The sequence below is a fragment of the Puntigrus tetrazona genome, chromosome 13 (assembly GCF_018831695.1).
Source record: "Puntigrus tetrazona isolate hp1 chromosome 13, ASM1883169v1, whole genome shotgun sequence".
Classification (NCBI taxonomy): Eukaryota; Metazoa; Chordata; class Actinopteri; order Cypriniformes; family Cyprinidae; genus Puntigrus; species Puntigrus tetrazona.
This window is the reverse complement of record NC_056711.1, coordinates 16,107,939-16,122,774: the sequence shown is the minus strand read 5'-3', so window position 1 is coordinate 16,122,774 and position 14,836 is coordinate 16,107,939. Positions and strand designations below refer to the sequence as shown.

The 14,836-nt window shown below is 35.9% G+C and overlaps 1 protein-coding gene across 13 annotated transcripts in view; it reads left to right on the top strand.

Annotated features, from left to right (window-relative positions):
• pcdh15a (protocadherin-related 15a) overlaps positions 1-14,836 on the top strand; it is a 159,518-nt gene that overhangs the window by 46,430 nt on the left and 98,252 nt on the right. For all 13 annotated transcript variants that reach the window (XR_006252284.1, XR_006252287.1, XR_006252286.1 and 10 more), the window contains 2 exons: positions 10,936-11,096; positions 12,660-12,815. Coding sequence is in view for 9 of the 13 variants with exons in the window: in XM_043254592.1 (XP_043110527.1) it covers positions 10,936-11,096; positions 12,660-12,815 (317 nt within the window). In the remaining 4 variants the exon portion in view is untranslated. The remainder of the gene's footprint in view (positions 1-10,935; positions 11,097-12,659; positions 12,816-14,836) is intronic.

Here is a 14,836-nt window from a genome sequence, read left to right as displayed (position 1 = left end):
TATTAATAATTGCATTACATTTTTTATATATTTTTACGTTTTTTTTTATTTTAGGACGTTAAATGTGATGCGGTCGTGTGCCAGACATGCAATTTACTCTTTGAATCATTTATTGTCGCATATTATCTTATTTTGCATGCCAAGGTAATATTATTGTGTTCCATCTCAAACACAGCCTTAATCTGTCCCTGGCTTTATGTCTGTCTCTCTGTCAGCACTGCTAATGTGGATTGATGGTGAATATTCTGTCTGCTTCGTCTCTGTGAACTGCAGACCTGCATTAGTATCCAAATTGTGTTTCTGGTCATTGGGACGCTGTGTGTGTGTCAGCTGTGCTGCCTACACACCCATTAGGGGATATTTGTAGTTGTACATCACTTGGTAAAATTTGTTTGTTTGGAAGGCCCTGCAAAACGCAGTTGTAACACGTTCAAGTGTTTTTATATCAAAATATATGTAAATTAATATAGAAATTATAGAATCGGTACCGGAAACCCTTTAATGTGAAAGTAAATGTATTATTTCAGAGTTTTACTGCCTCTAGTGTTCATTTCTTTTGGAAAAAGCAGTGATGTGTACTTGTTTTGTGTCTCGCTAAAAGGTACGTTTATGCTATGAGACCAGGCAGTACAAATCAGTTCCAGATTCACATGTATGTATTTGCATCATTTAAGGTGCATATCAGCTTTTTTTCCCCTCTGGGAATCAAACCCATGATTTTGGTGCTGCTAGTGCTGTGCTGAAATGTTCGAGGAAACCAGCATATTTCTAATCACGATCGGCTTATGTAGTCTGTTATTAATGTTATTAATGCTAATGTCTTGCGTATTCAGTGGGATTTTATGATCAAAGTGAAGTTTTAAAGCACAACACTTTTGCAGCCACTTTTTGTAAGAGACAGTCTACATTTCTCCTCTGTGTGTGTGTGTGTGTGTGTGTATATGTCTTCAGTGGCTCCTGCCAGGTCCTGGATGAAGGCCTGATTGATATCTCTCTGCTGGCAGGACAACATCTCTCTCCTCCTGCTCTGTTGTTATTTCCGTTCCTCTTTATTCTCACAAGTTTATTTCAGGAGTTCTGGTTTCTTGAATCTCTCTTTATGTTACAAAGGAAACCCAATCTCACTTCTGAACAAATCACATCTAAATATATAAGCGACACTGTATTTGCATCTGTATCTGTGTATTTTTTATTAGGTGTGAACAGATTTAGAAATTTTGCCTGATGCGGTTATTATACATCTATTAATAGCTGTTTTCTTGCATGTTGTTTGTTGTTGGGTTTTTTTTTTTTTAAATGTCCAAGATGTAATGCAATGCAAGGGAATTTTAAACTAAAATCAAGCAATGAACAGTTTAATTCAATCTAAAGTTGAATGTTGATATAATGTAAAATTGAAGACAAATTGTTTTTATAACTTGTTTTAAACACTTGAATATGTTTAAAAATCCTGTGATGACAAATCATTCAATTTAGCTAAATAATAAGCCTTTAATATGATTTATGATAATATGTGAATGAAAAATGGGTCTTATCACACAAATGATAATATAAATAATTCTGATACTGGCCGATAGCAATTTAGCCACTGATATGTAATGCATTCCTCGTTGTTGAAGACAGCAATTGTTTTTCCCAGGTCTACTCCTCAGTGAGCGGTAGATATTGGCTTGTGCTGTAGATCTTTACTTTCATTAAAGTGTCTCGGGTCTGACTGATTCGTCCCGTCCTCTCTAATCATCCTCTTATTAGACCTGCACAACCTCCCAAAATTAAAAACGTCTCCCGAAAACAAATGAAAAACAAGCTCCACTCAATCACGCTGCGATAACTCCATCCATCTGCTGATTGAGTAGCTACTTATTGGGCTTGTAAAAATCATTCATGTTTATGGCTGCTTTCCAGAATCTAGTGAGCTGCCTATGTAGATGTCATGGCTTCCTCAACGCCAGTGCTGTTCCTGAATGTAGGCAACCTAATTATGAAGATACATTACATGTGCGTTACAGCATTAAAGCATTACAGAATTTCATGTGTCCTTCATGAAGAAGGAAATCCCATAAGGCATGGAAAATATAAATAAATAATATAATTAATTAAATATGCATTATTTTTATAATATTGTCTATATACCCTACATTTTTTGAACATTCTCGTATGCTAACAAAGACCAGATTTATTTGAAACAGTAATGATATTGGCAAACAGTATTACAATCTGGTAGAACAGATTTATATGTATATATATATATATATATATATATATGTGTGTGTGTGTGTGTGTGTGTGTGTGTAGATATACACACACATTTATTACCCTCAATAAATTCTTAATTTGCTGTTATTAATAGCTATTACGTAAGCTGTTAATTTTAGGTATTGGGTAGGATTAGGTATGTAGAAATACTGATAAACTAATATATAACCGTAAAATAAATGGTTACCATATATATATATATATATATATATATATATATATATATATATAAATAATCAATTGTAAAAATATTGCAGAATATTACTGTTTTATCTGTATAGAAATCATTTTGAGTCAGGTCATAGTTGCTGCTAATAAACTTTTCCAAATCAGTTACTTATCTTCATTAGCTGCATACAGTATATAGGTATAAGAGAGCAAACCTACCCTTTTCCCTTGTCCCTTGAAACAGAGTGTCAAGAGATAGAGGTGAAAAATTACACACAACATCAGACGTCAACTAGCTCTTACAAAACACATACCTGCCGGTGTACATTACCGTTCAATGTTAATGTCGCTTTTTTATTAATGTTCTGACACACAAACACACACACCTCAGAGACTGCAGGTACACAGAAACTTCCCAATGCTGCCCCACCACTTTTACTTGAGTACAGAAATGAACTACTCTCTCTCTCTCTCTCTCACTCTTGAATTGGCAATATTTGAGAAAAGGGTTCAGCGAATATCTGTGGTAGTAACTGGCCTGATCAGACATGAAACATTAGTGATTTTTTTGCAAATCTTTATTGATGTCAATAATGCTTACATTTGTGTGCCTTTTATTTCGCTTGGGTTATACAGGGCTATCTGGCCCTCTCCCTTACCCGTACCCCTCCAACTAAAAGAGAATTGAAAGGGGAAGGCCTAAAGGGTAGAAATGGAATCGGTCCGTAATATTCCTAAACAAACCACAGTGCATCAATCTATATGGGCTTCAGAAGGCGTCACTTTCAGTGCTTTTCTTGCACTTGTTGATCATGGCTTTCCTCACAGATGCTCACCTAAATCCATCACACTCAGTCTCTTTCACAATTTTGCCTTCTTCTCCGTGGATGGATGGTGTGACTCTGACATTTAGTTGATAATTGGAAGCAGGATGACTTTAACCAAATCATGATGTGAAAGCCACACGGAGGCTGGCACATGAGTCCACACAGCTGTTCACGGCAGCTTGGCAGCGCTTTACACTCGTGAAAACAGCCATTAACATCTTATCCACAAATCGCTCTTTTGTGTCATTCCAAAGGTGAAATCTCATCATGTTGCGTTCAAGATGTTGATGCTCGTAGTTCTGAGAAGGAAACTTCCAGGATCGAGCTTCAAGGGAAAAATCTGTTCCTGCAGTCCGATTATTCACATGCACACCGTGTTATGGTAATGACAGTAATCAGTCTCTCTCATTAATAGGTCAGTGTGACAGCGGGGGTCAGGTTTTCTAATGTCACATGACAGAGGATACACAACAAAGCGACCAAGACCTTTCACAAAATAATCTCTCTCTAACTGTTTCCCTCCTCAGGTGACTCTATTTCATTACAAAATAGGTTTCATCCATCTTAAAGGTTGAATACTAATTGAAAAAGGCATAAAAATATATTAGGTTATAGTTTATTATTTATCCCAAAATAAAAATTCAACTATTTTGACATTTAATTGATTTTAATGATAATTATATTCATTTTCCCTAAACTCCCTAACCATCATCATCATTATGTGTTAGTAAATTACTTTTTATTTATTTACATTATACTAAATTACTTTTTTAATTAATTTATTTTTTTTTCCCAATATTCCCTGTGGTTCATTCTCATTTTCATTCTCATAATATTATATATTATAAAATCGTACAATTCAGTAAACTATAAAAAATATATTTTACAGTGTTTTTTCAGTAAACTGAAATAATTTAATAATAAATATGTGCTATTTAAATACATATTACATATCCATCACCCTGAGATTTGAAACTGTACACTGTTTATGTATACTGTACACATATATATTATGGAAACACAAACTTTTTTTATTAATTATATGTGTTGGCAAAAATGTTGAATCTGTTGTACAGAACCTCAGTAATACGTTTTCACTAGTCTTCTGCACACAGGCGGTAAAGGACCATCACTCTTGAATGAGCCCGAGGTCTTCTAGAGGTCTGAGGAGACGCCATACAACTCCCAAAAGAGCTTTACACTTCAAAATAAGATTACCTTCTCCTGATGTATTTAACTCAGGGACTGTCACACATCATTGTGTGTGTAAGAGAGGAGGAGACTTCTTAAAACCTAAAGTCTGAAGCCGTGTAATGACTTGCAGAAGATCTCAGAGGTCTTATGGAATGGTGGATTTACGGGTTAGAGGTTAGACTGCCTACCGCAGACCGTGTGTGAGTTTAGATAGAAAGTCACTCTGACCACTCATCATGGTCCGAAGGAACCGTTTGTTGTCCTCTTTTTGGGCTCAGGAGACTTATTAAGGCTCTTGTTTATGTTGTATTGAATTGCCAACTTTGTCTGAGGCTGTCTGTTTGTTTTAATATTTCTTCTTCTAAGATTCATTGTCAAATTTCTCTTATAAGCATTTAATCATACTCACAAGAGTCACAGAAGACTTCTCCGTGGTCGGTTCTGCGCAGGTCTAGAAATCTTTTGGCCGGCGAGCGTATTGGTTATAATAGGATAAAGTTTTATTATATATAGGTTAAATACATTACAAATAAAACACTAATAAAAACAAAGTCGTATAATCTGCGAGCTCAGTCGTTCGAGGGCACCGTGGCGAGGCTGTTTGGCATCGGAGAAGGGTGACCCGAGAGGCAACTCCGTCCTCTGCTCATCTCTGCGCTGCCACAAATCTACTTCAGGTACATTCCTGAGTGTTGGCATCATACAGTTGGAGAAAGTACCTAGAACTACAAGCCTCCCTCTCAAGTAGCTCACTATAAAAAGACAGCCATCTTATCATTCTGCACTTCTGCAAAGATCTTTCGAAGATGTCTTTTTCTCTGCGTCTGGAACTCAGCACTCAACGGTAACATTCCTATTCTTCAAATTTCTTACTAATACATATTTATTTCATCTCTGGCTAAATGCTACATACGCCATGCTTAATATCTTTTCTTAAACTACTTTTAAATATAATGCTTTGTGCGGTCCTTTTTCTGCTATTCAATAAAGTGAACTATGCATGCTGTATTTCTTATAAATAATAAAAGAATACAATATTCCGTGTGGTCTCTTCTTCTTGATAAACCAGAATGAAACACAACACTATGTGTTCACAATACAAAGGTACTACTCAAATAAACAAGGCAAACTTACAAAATTGGGAAAACATTTTGTTTCCCTCAACAATACGCACACACACACACACACATATACACATTATAGGTGCATATACATGTATGTAGTGACAGTATGATTACTGTTGTTTTATAATAATAATAATAATAATAATAATAATAATTTAAATATGTCTTTTATGTTTATAAACTAACATGATATACATTACAGTAAAAAAACTCATAGCAAAAATGTCATAAAAGTGCTTAAATGTCATAAATGCTGTCACAAGACTATTTTCTTGACTTTGCTTTATGTTTTACTGAAGTATCAAATAGAAATATTAATCATTTTGAGATGCTGAGCTGAGTTTATGACAGACTGCCGCTTTAACTATTTAAAATGCCTATTTCTTTTTAAGTTTTTCCGATTTTTAGGTTTGACCAAAAAAAAGAAAGTAATTTAAGTTTGTAACGACAAGAGAATAAATAAATGAAGACTAAGTCTGAGAATGAGGAACTGTCCCCTTAAACGAAAGTCTTTTTGAAGTCTCAATTTAAGCTCGTCGGTGTCTAAAGAAACAACAAGAAAACCAATTGATCTTTTCATTCCTTTGGGGAGTCTTACAGTGATTCTTGAATATAATCAAATTTATATGCTTTATGATGGAGAGTTATCTGATTGCTTGCAGTTGTCCTGAATGATTGAAAGCTAAAGCCAGTTACACAACCCTGTGCTGTAATGATTTTGTGACAGTAGGACTCTTCTGCAGAGGCAGATGACGAACAAAGATTTCCATCAATGGCGTAACGTGATGTTCTAGGATTTTCACATCAAATTCGATTTCTCTCCCAATCGATTCTGCTGGATTTCATATCCTTCCTGCAGTTCACACACACAGGCTTCAGGTCTCCTTTAATAGAGCTCTGCCTCATGAGGCGTCTGAACACAATACAATCACACACACACACACACAACAGGAGGATGACAGCTCATTTATGCATTCAAATAAGCATGCACTTCCTTCAGTTTAAATTGGACCTGCTTTCCCTGTCAAACAACAACTGTGTCCCGTCTCGTGTTTTCCATTTTAAAACTGATTGGCACTAACTTCTTAGGCTGGCAGAAGGCACGTCAAATGAGTTGGCAGAGAATAATCATTTCTGAAAAAAGCATAAGTGGTTCTTGTCCCTACAAACTTTTTGCTGGGGTCTCAGTCATGCTTAACCCAGCCTTAAATAGTTCTGAGACTTAGCAGGTAGTGTTAGGCCTGACGCAATAATCAATATATCAACTTATCTCACAATATGTGGACATGACCTCAATTATTTTTGGTCACGTAATATACTGTCCGTTTTATTTACATACAAAAACATGATAAAACAAACAATAACATTAAAAAAATGCAATTCACTTGTGCCTACGTCTTTTGCAGCTTCTCATACATAACATGGTGTACTTCATTTTTTTTTTTAATCCTTCTACAAAAACGTTTAATCTGCAGATATGGCCTTGTTTAGGGATCTGTGCCTTTGTGCAATACAGAGATCTGACTGCTAAATAGGGATTGTGTTTTCCAGCAATAGACAAAATCTGCATCTACAAAATCTGTAGATGGAAAAAAACTAAAAGTTGTTATCGTGATAGGCCTAGGTAGTGTTGCATGTTTAATCAAATTAAAGGCAAAGTCACAGTATGGATAGTATGAATGATCAAATCACAAAAGCTGTGGTTTAATTAAAAAAGAATAAGGTTTGAGGTAAATGCTGCTTTACACAAACTGATGTGCTTCCGCTCTGGAGTTTGGGTTGGTTGTAACATGAATTTGGGAATGCAACATATGCTGATTGTTTTCCTGTACTTGTAATGAGAAGCGTTTATAAACCGACTGTTTTCAACAAAAGTGAGCCTAGAATATTTAACCTAGGTCAAAAAGGTCAAATATTAGCTATACAAATTAAAATTTAAATATTATTATTATTTCTAAATTCTTATTGCATTTGAAAAAAGCATTTATTTTATTATTACCTTATAATTATATTGATATTTAGTGAAAAAAATAAATAAATAAAATGGTTATAAACCATTATAAACTGGTTATGAACTGTTGTCATCAAAGGAGAACCTGGAGAAGAAATGTTATTACGTATTATTATTATTATTAAATACTTTTTTTTGCTTTATGGTGTAAAAATGTTTGTTATTTTATTATTAACTACTAATTATATTGATGTATAATCAAAAAATTTTGGCCAACTGTCAGCTGGTCAGGTTGGGAGACCAGGTGGCCAACCAGTCTCTCAAATAAACTGTGCAGTATGTGTGTATGTGCTTTCACCTGTTCTGTTATCCAAAATTGTAAGTCCAGTCACTTATAAAGGAACAGCACACCTCTCTCACCAGACTTCAGGACTGGAGGTATTATTCACGTCTGTAGGATAAATGGTTATGCACTAAAGTTTGGGTAATAGTCATTTTGCCTCAGCAAACACTGCTAATGATGCCGTTTACTGGGTTCTGGAATAAGTGCGGAAAATCTGCACGTGTGCGACAGAGCACAAGCTCACACCTGGTTATGGGTGTGAAAAGGTTTCTGAGAAGCTGTCTTGGATTTAGTGTGTGTGTGTGTGTGTTTGTACGCCGTTCCCTCGAGTCACCGCCGTGCCTGGTGTGAGATCCCTCTTAATAGCATTTGATTTTCTCCAGTGTGCAGACGTGAATCAAAAAAGCCATTTTCCTCCCAATTTCCGTACAGTTTCATCCATGTGTTTTTCTCCATGACAAATCCAGCGGTATTAAACATGATCCAACAGGAGCAATATATATACGCCATTCTATATTCCTAAACACTCTAATAGCTGATATTAGCTTGTGCAGGCATGGGTTTCCTGTTGTTTTGACGGACAGCAGGTGTGTTGTGACCCCTCGCTCGAGGTACTGAGATGCTGTTTACTCAGGCATCCTCGCATCTGCCCTCACTCGCGGCTGATGTGTTTTTTTGCTGGGCTCACATGCTAAGGGGGCGCTTTGGCTCAGGTCATGGATTTCCTTTCAGGTAATATTGGAGGCAAACATCAGGGCCTCTGAGTCTGTCTTTGCCTGACGGCGGCGGATGTCTGTTAGGCCTGAGTTTCTCAGAGATTTGGGCTGTAAGCTAACTCTCTGAGAGCTGAAGTGTATAGTTTCTGTTCCACTAAATAAAACTGCAAAAAGAATGATTGTTTATCAGAATGAAAATCCAATGGTATTGGAATTGACTGCTAAAATGTTGTTAATTTAAATATGCAAAAACACTATTATGCAATATTATGGGCAGTTGATTGATGATGGGTGACAGTTTGATCAACCAAAAATGACAAATGGCTTAAAATTAAGGCTACTTACCCTTAGGCCATCCCAGATGTGGAAAAACCTGGGTCCTCTGCAGTGAATCTCTCAGAATGGGGATTACTATGTGGATTACTTGTGGGCTATTGCAATGTATTATCAGCTGTTCGGATCCCATTCTGATGGCACCCATTTATTGCAAGTGATGTAATGCTAATTTTCTCCGTATCTGTAGTGATCATCATTTAAGAACATAATTTAAATTTTCCTTTATGAAACATAACGTCTAAAAAGCACATTATGTTCATAACGTTGCTTCATTTTGTTATAGAATTGCATGTTTCTTGAACCGTTAATATAGTTAAAAGCAAATAAACAAATACTTGATGCAATTAAGGCGAAAGCTATACAAGCTGGATCACTAAGTGGACAAAAGCTTCAAGAGTTTAATGGGATGCAAAAAAAAACCTTCTGTGTTCTTGTGAATGCACAGAGGAGCTCTGAGAAAAGAATCTGACCAGCATTCTGAACTCTAGTTCTGGATGAATACTGTTGTTTGTGCCAGGGGCGGTTCTTGGATCTCAGTCTTTGGGGGACTCAAGTGCCCTACATGAATGTGAGATTTTGTGACTCTAAGGAATAGTTTTCTCTTCAGCACCAGAGGTCACGAGGTCAAATCTTACTTGATGGAAAATTGTTTTAATAAAAACTGCCAAACAATGTTTTGGTTGCACTAACTGTGATTTAATAAGAGTACTGGATTAATGGGCAGTTTATTAATGTTTTTGGTGCCTTGATATCTTTTGATTTGAAAAAGTTCACCCCAAAATGAAATCTCTCATCATTTACTCACATTCAAGCTGTTACGAACATATACAAGTTAATTACCTCTATTAAACATAAGAAGATATCGGTAACCAAACAATTGCCAGTAGCCATTAAATTCTATTTTTACTATTTTTATTTTTTACTTTTTAATAGTTACCAACATTCTTTAACTTATCTTCTTTTTGACTCAACATAACAAAGAAACTCATACATGTTTGGGACACCTTGAGGATGAGCAAATGATGACAGAAATTTGTGGGGAGAAAAAATGTCCTTGTTTTTAGGTGTGCATTGTCATAAAACACAATAATTAATTCTATTTTTAATTCAAATGTATTTAGTTATAAATACATTTAACTTATTTAGAAATTATTTGAGTCACGTTCATTGAATCAGAGTCATTTTTACTACTTTTTTAGGTTTGATTCAGTATTTCATATGCATGTTTCTAATGAAATGCAGCAGAGATAAGTTCAGTATTTTTATTCTGTATATGCTCAGAGAGTTCGATTATTTTTAGGATTTCTTATTTCTTTTTTTAGCAAGGTCATGCAGTTGCAATCCTGAACATTTATAATGAATCACAGGCAATTCCTGGCTTCATTTAAGGGTGCTTAAGCCCCGGTCTTTCCCATTAGTCCCCTTAAAAATTTTATCTTAAGCTAGATCTCAGGTGAATGTTTTCTCGAATAATGGCTCTTAAATAATGTAATCCATTTAAGTGAAAATGCGTATTTTAGGTGTATTCATTTTATTCAGAAACATGGTTGTTATGATTGTCGGGACCTTTGTTTGGAGGGAAATGCAGAGCCCGGGCCTCATGGAACGCTAATTGAATAGCGCCCGGATGGGGGTTCGTGCTCTGTGAGGACTTATTATTTTGTGTTTTTCTGCAGGGATTCAAAAGGAGTTGAAATAATTTGTAACACATTGAAGCATAAAATGAAGTGTAATTATCTTGGAGGAGAGGCGAGAACTCAGCCAACCATACATTAACACATGCTGAAATTATGACCTTCACATTCTTACATAATCAGCTTCTCATACACAGATATTTATGAGCCAAGAGAGGACTCTAATGAATCTGTACGAAGTGAAAATTTACAGCTATTATTTATTCATGGCAAAAAAATCATCATTATTATTATTATGCATATTTATTACTTGAACTTTTATGCGAGTTGGTCAGTTTCCCATCATGCACCTTGAAACCAAAGCTTTGGCGATCTCTTTGTGTCAGGTACCGTTCTGGTAGAAAACATGCAGATCAACGGCCGGGCTCAGGATCCAGATAGAACCATCTCCTTGACTCTGCTGGACAACTACGATTACTGGGTTATCCTTGACCCTGCGCTGCAGAGACTGTTTCTCAACAGCACCGGACGAGTGCTGGACCGAGACGTGAGTAAACAAACACGCACATTCTGTCAGAAATAACATATTGCTGCTGTTGTCCTTTGGCTGGCACAAACGGAGATATATATATATATATATATATATATATATATATATATATATATATATATATATATATATATATATATATATTTAGATGGCAGTCTGTCTGAAGGCTCTAAGACAAACTAAAGCGCTACAATAAATTCTGTCCCAGTTGGCAGCAAACCAGCACGCATCACTGTAATGAGATCATGACAGCCACGCAGAACTGCAACATTTTCTCAATCGGTGTTTTACTCTTTCCAGTAAAATATTCTAACGTCATTAAATCAAGATAAATACACTTATGCAAAATTGCATGAGATAATGAAGTCACTATGACATCAAAATGGACTATTCTGGTTTTTAATGTAATATAATTGAATATTTATATGTGCACATCATTCATTTTTGAAATGTCACCCGTCCTAGCGATCTTTAAGCACATCTACAAGTGTGATATTGCTTTTATACAACAGTTTAACAACAAAGTGTCTCTAAAAACTAAGTTTGAAAATGCCACTTTATAATTTTAGATATATATATATATATATATATATGATGAATGTTTATATATGTAGTTTAATTATATATACTGAATACAACAAAAAAATCTAAATAATGTCATCTGTGCAAGAAAATCTCTTCTTGCTTCTTGCTTTCTTGGATAATAATTATCATCTCTATTATTATTATTATTTTGTTGTTGGAATTGTTTTAACCAGAAACCAAGACCATAGCGTTTTTTAATCTAAATTTTTCGACTGCATTTTGTGTCTTTACAGTCACTTCAGATTCATACAATGTGAGCAGATAGGATTGTCTGAGACTTTATCTCTATATTTTTTTAAAAGTTTTTTTGCTTTATTCCACTGTGCTTGAAGTGCAATGTACTGTTCTAGAGTACAAGAACAGCCAAGTCCTCCATCAAAAGGCAGGAGATTTTACTCCTACAGTCGCAATATGAGCGTTCCGATTTCTCCTATTCCCTTTTTCCACAAGTGCTTCATCTTCTCCCTCTTATACTGTGTGTCTGTACATTACACCAATCTTCTATAAAGAGGCTTGCTAGCCCCACACATGTGTGCTCGTCTGAGAAGCATTGTGTTAGCGACAGGCCTTTTATGAAACTATTGGATTGTGATTACAGGACATACCATCCTCTTCCTCCTCCTCGTCCTCTTCACGAGGCTTTGTGGGATTCAGGCACTTCACTCAACAGCTCCACTGTTTGTTTTATTCAGAGTACTTGAAGCCAAACACCTTATTTATCCAAAAGAGAATGAGCAGACTTGACATTAATCCTGTTTGCATTGTTACGTTATGTAATCTTGTGCATTCACACATCCAGGTTGATTGGCTGCATTGTTAATGCACTTTATACTGCTGGATACCCTGGATGTTATTGATCAGTGGATCTAGCTTTTGAAAATACCACAAATAGAAATAGGTATTACCATATATTGTCTTCAACAAATGTATGTTTACTTCATGTTCTATAAACCCCTTTAATGTGCTTTCTTCCAGCCACCAAGTTACATCACCACCATCGTGGTTCAGGTTCAGTGCACCAATGAGCTGGTGGGAACAGTTATTCTGCACGAAGTACGGATAGTGGTGAGGGACAAAAATGACAACACGCCTCGTTTCCAGCAGCCTCGTTACTATGTATCAGTTAATGAGGTGAGACCTGATCACTTATTCACTGCCTCATTTACTTTGTGTCTCTGTCAATTCAGTGATTCAGTGCATGGTATGAAATTTTGCGCGGTGCATACTCGTACGTCTCATCGTGGTTTGGGTCATCGTACCACATTTGGGTACCGGGGTTTGTTGTTGGGCGTGTTTATGAGGGAAGGGGGTGGAGTCTTTGTTTTGGCAGGAGTACAGTTTCCCCCGGTAAGCGCCGTGAACAAAGCAGCGCAGCACCACCATAGACTTTAAACCATCGATTTTTAAAGTGTAAGCTTTAAAAATGGGTTGTGTTTTGCATGTGTCGATTGTGTGAGAAGGATGCATTTCATACAAGATCTTGCAAACGGACAAACCATAGAATATATTGACGTGGTTATTCATATAATGAGGTTAGGACCATACAATTTAAGGGAGTTGTACCGGAGGTGAATGTAGCAAATATATAAAATATGCCCAGTGAGATTTTTTTATAGCATGATTAAAAACACAGAAAAATATTTCAAAGGGATGATAGCAGGATAGAATGGTAAAATACGGTAGAATACCGGGGAAAAAAACAGGAGGGTTGACAGGTATGTGGATACTGTATCTGACAATGTGGTGTGACTCATGGATTAGTAAGAAATTTTATTTCAATTTAATTTTATTTTATTTAATTAATGCTTTTATTCAGCAGTGATACATTATTATGTTTAAGTTATTTTATTTGTTTAAATGTATGCATTATTATTATTATTATTAAGGTTTGGGTTCAGTAACTTTCTTTCTTTCTTTCTTTATTAAGACATAAAAACACTAAATAACTAACACTTTTACTTAGCAAGGAAACATCAAAATTGCTATAAAAGTGACAGTAGACACTTGAAATTCTGCAAAAAAGTCACCTTCCACAAAAACATTATGCAGCACCGTTGTTTTCAACAATACATAAGGTAATAAGGATGTGTTATTAAGCACCAAATCACCATATTAAAATAATTTCTGTAAACTACATTTTTCTGGTTATTAGAAACGAACACAAAACCCTTCAATATGTTCAATAAGAAATCCATGAAGAAAACCGCTCGTGAATGAGAGTGAAGCAGAGAGTGAAGCCGACACATATGAAGTCATTGTATAGTCTGTTGGCGTGCTGCATCAGTTATTTAGATCTACAACCATCCCCTTTTGGCATCGGCTCAAAATTATTCTCAAATTTATGCACGCACACACACTCTTGACCCTCTTCCCCACAAGTGCAGATATGTGGACTATTTTTAAACTTAATGGCTTTCATTTATTTGGAATATGTTTGAATATCTTGTGTGAGCGAGTACGTGTTGGGCGTGTAAAAGCTTGGCTTCTTTATGCTTGTCAATCTCTTTCCTCTCCTTGAAGTCAAATATGCTGTCATCCTTTTCTTCCTGCCTTTTTCCTCCTGTAAGTGTAAAAAGAGAAAGAGATAGAAATACAGTGAAGTGTTAAAGTCGAGGGAGTGTGGGGCAGGCAGAGAAAGTATCAGGTGATATTTGCATTTGGGGGCGGTTGTGATCACGTGAGTCGCTTTTGATCCAAAAGGCTGTGACTTGGTTCATGGGATTTCTGGGTGATTCGGAGCCCCAGAGGCAGATTGGTCTTGTATGTGTGGGAGAGAGAGGTTTCACGTGTGAATTTTAGTTTCTAAGAGATGCTGACATCGACCTCAGAATTCCAAGCAAAATGAGATTAGCACTAGATTGTCAGGTTGTTTTCCAAAAATCCATTTGACTTCATGCCTGACGCGGGAAAGAGTCGGAAACGGTGTTTTCAATTATTCGATCTAACATGCTTTAACATTGGCTCGTTGTGTTTTTGATGTTCTTGTTTTTTGTGTTCTCGTTGTGTTTTTGAAAAAAAGAAAGGGACTTTGTACAATTGTTGTCACAAGAAAAAGACTTTAAACGGTTGAATACGTTTTTGTGTTGTTTTTTTTTGGAAAAAAATACTTGGTTTAAAACGGTTTTTGTATAAAATGTTTTATCTGTATTTAC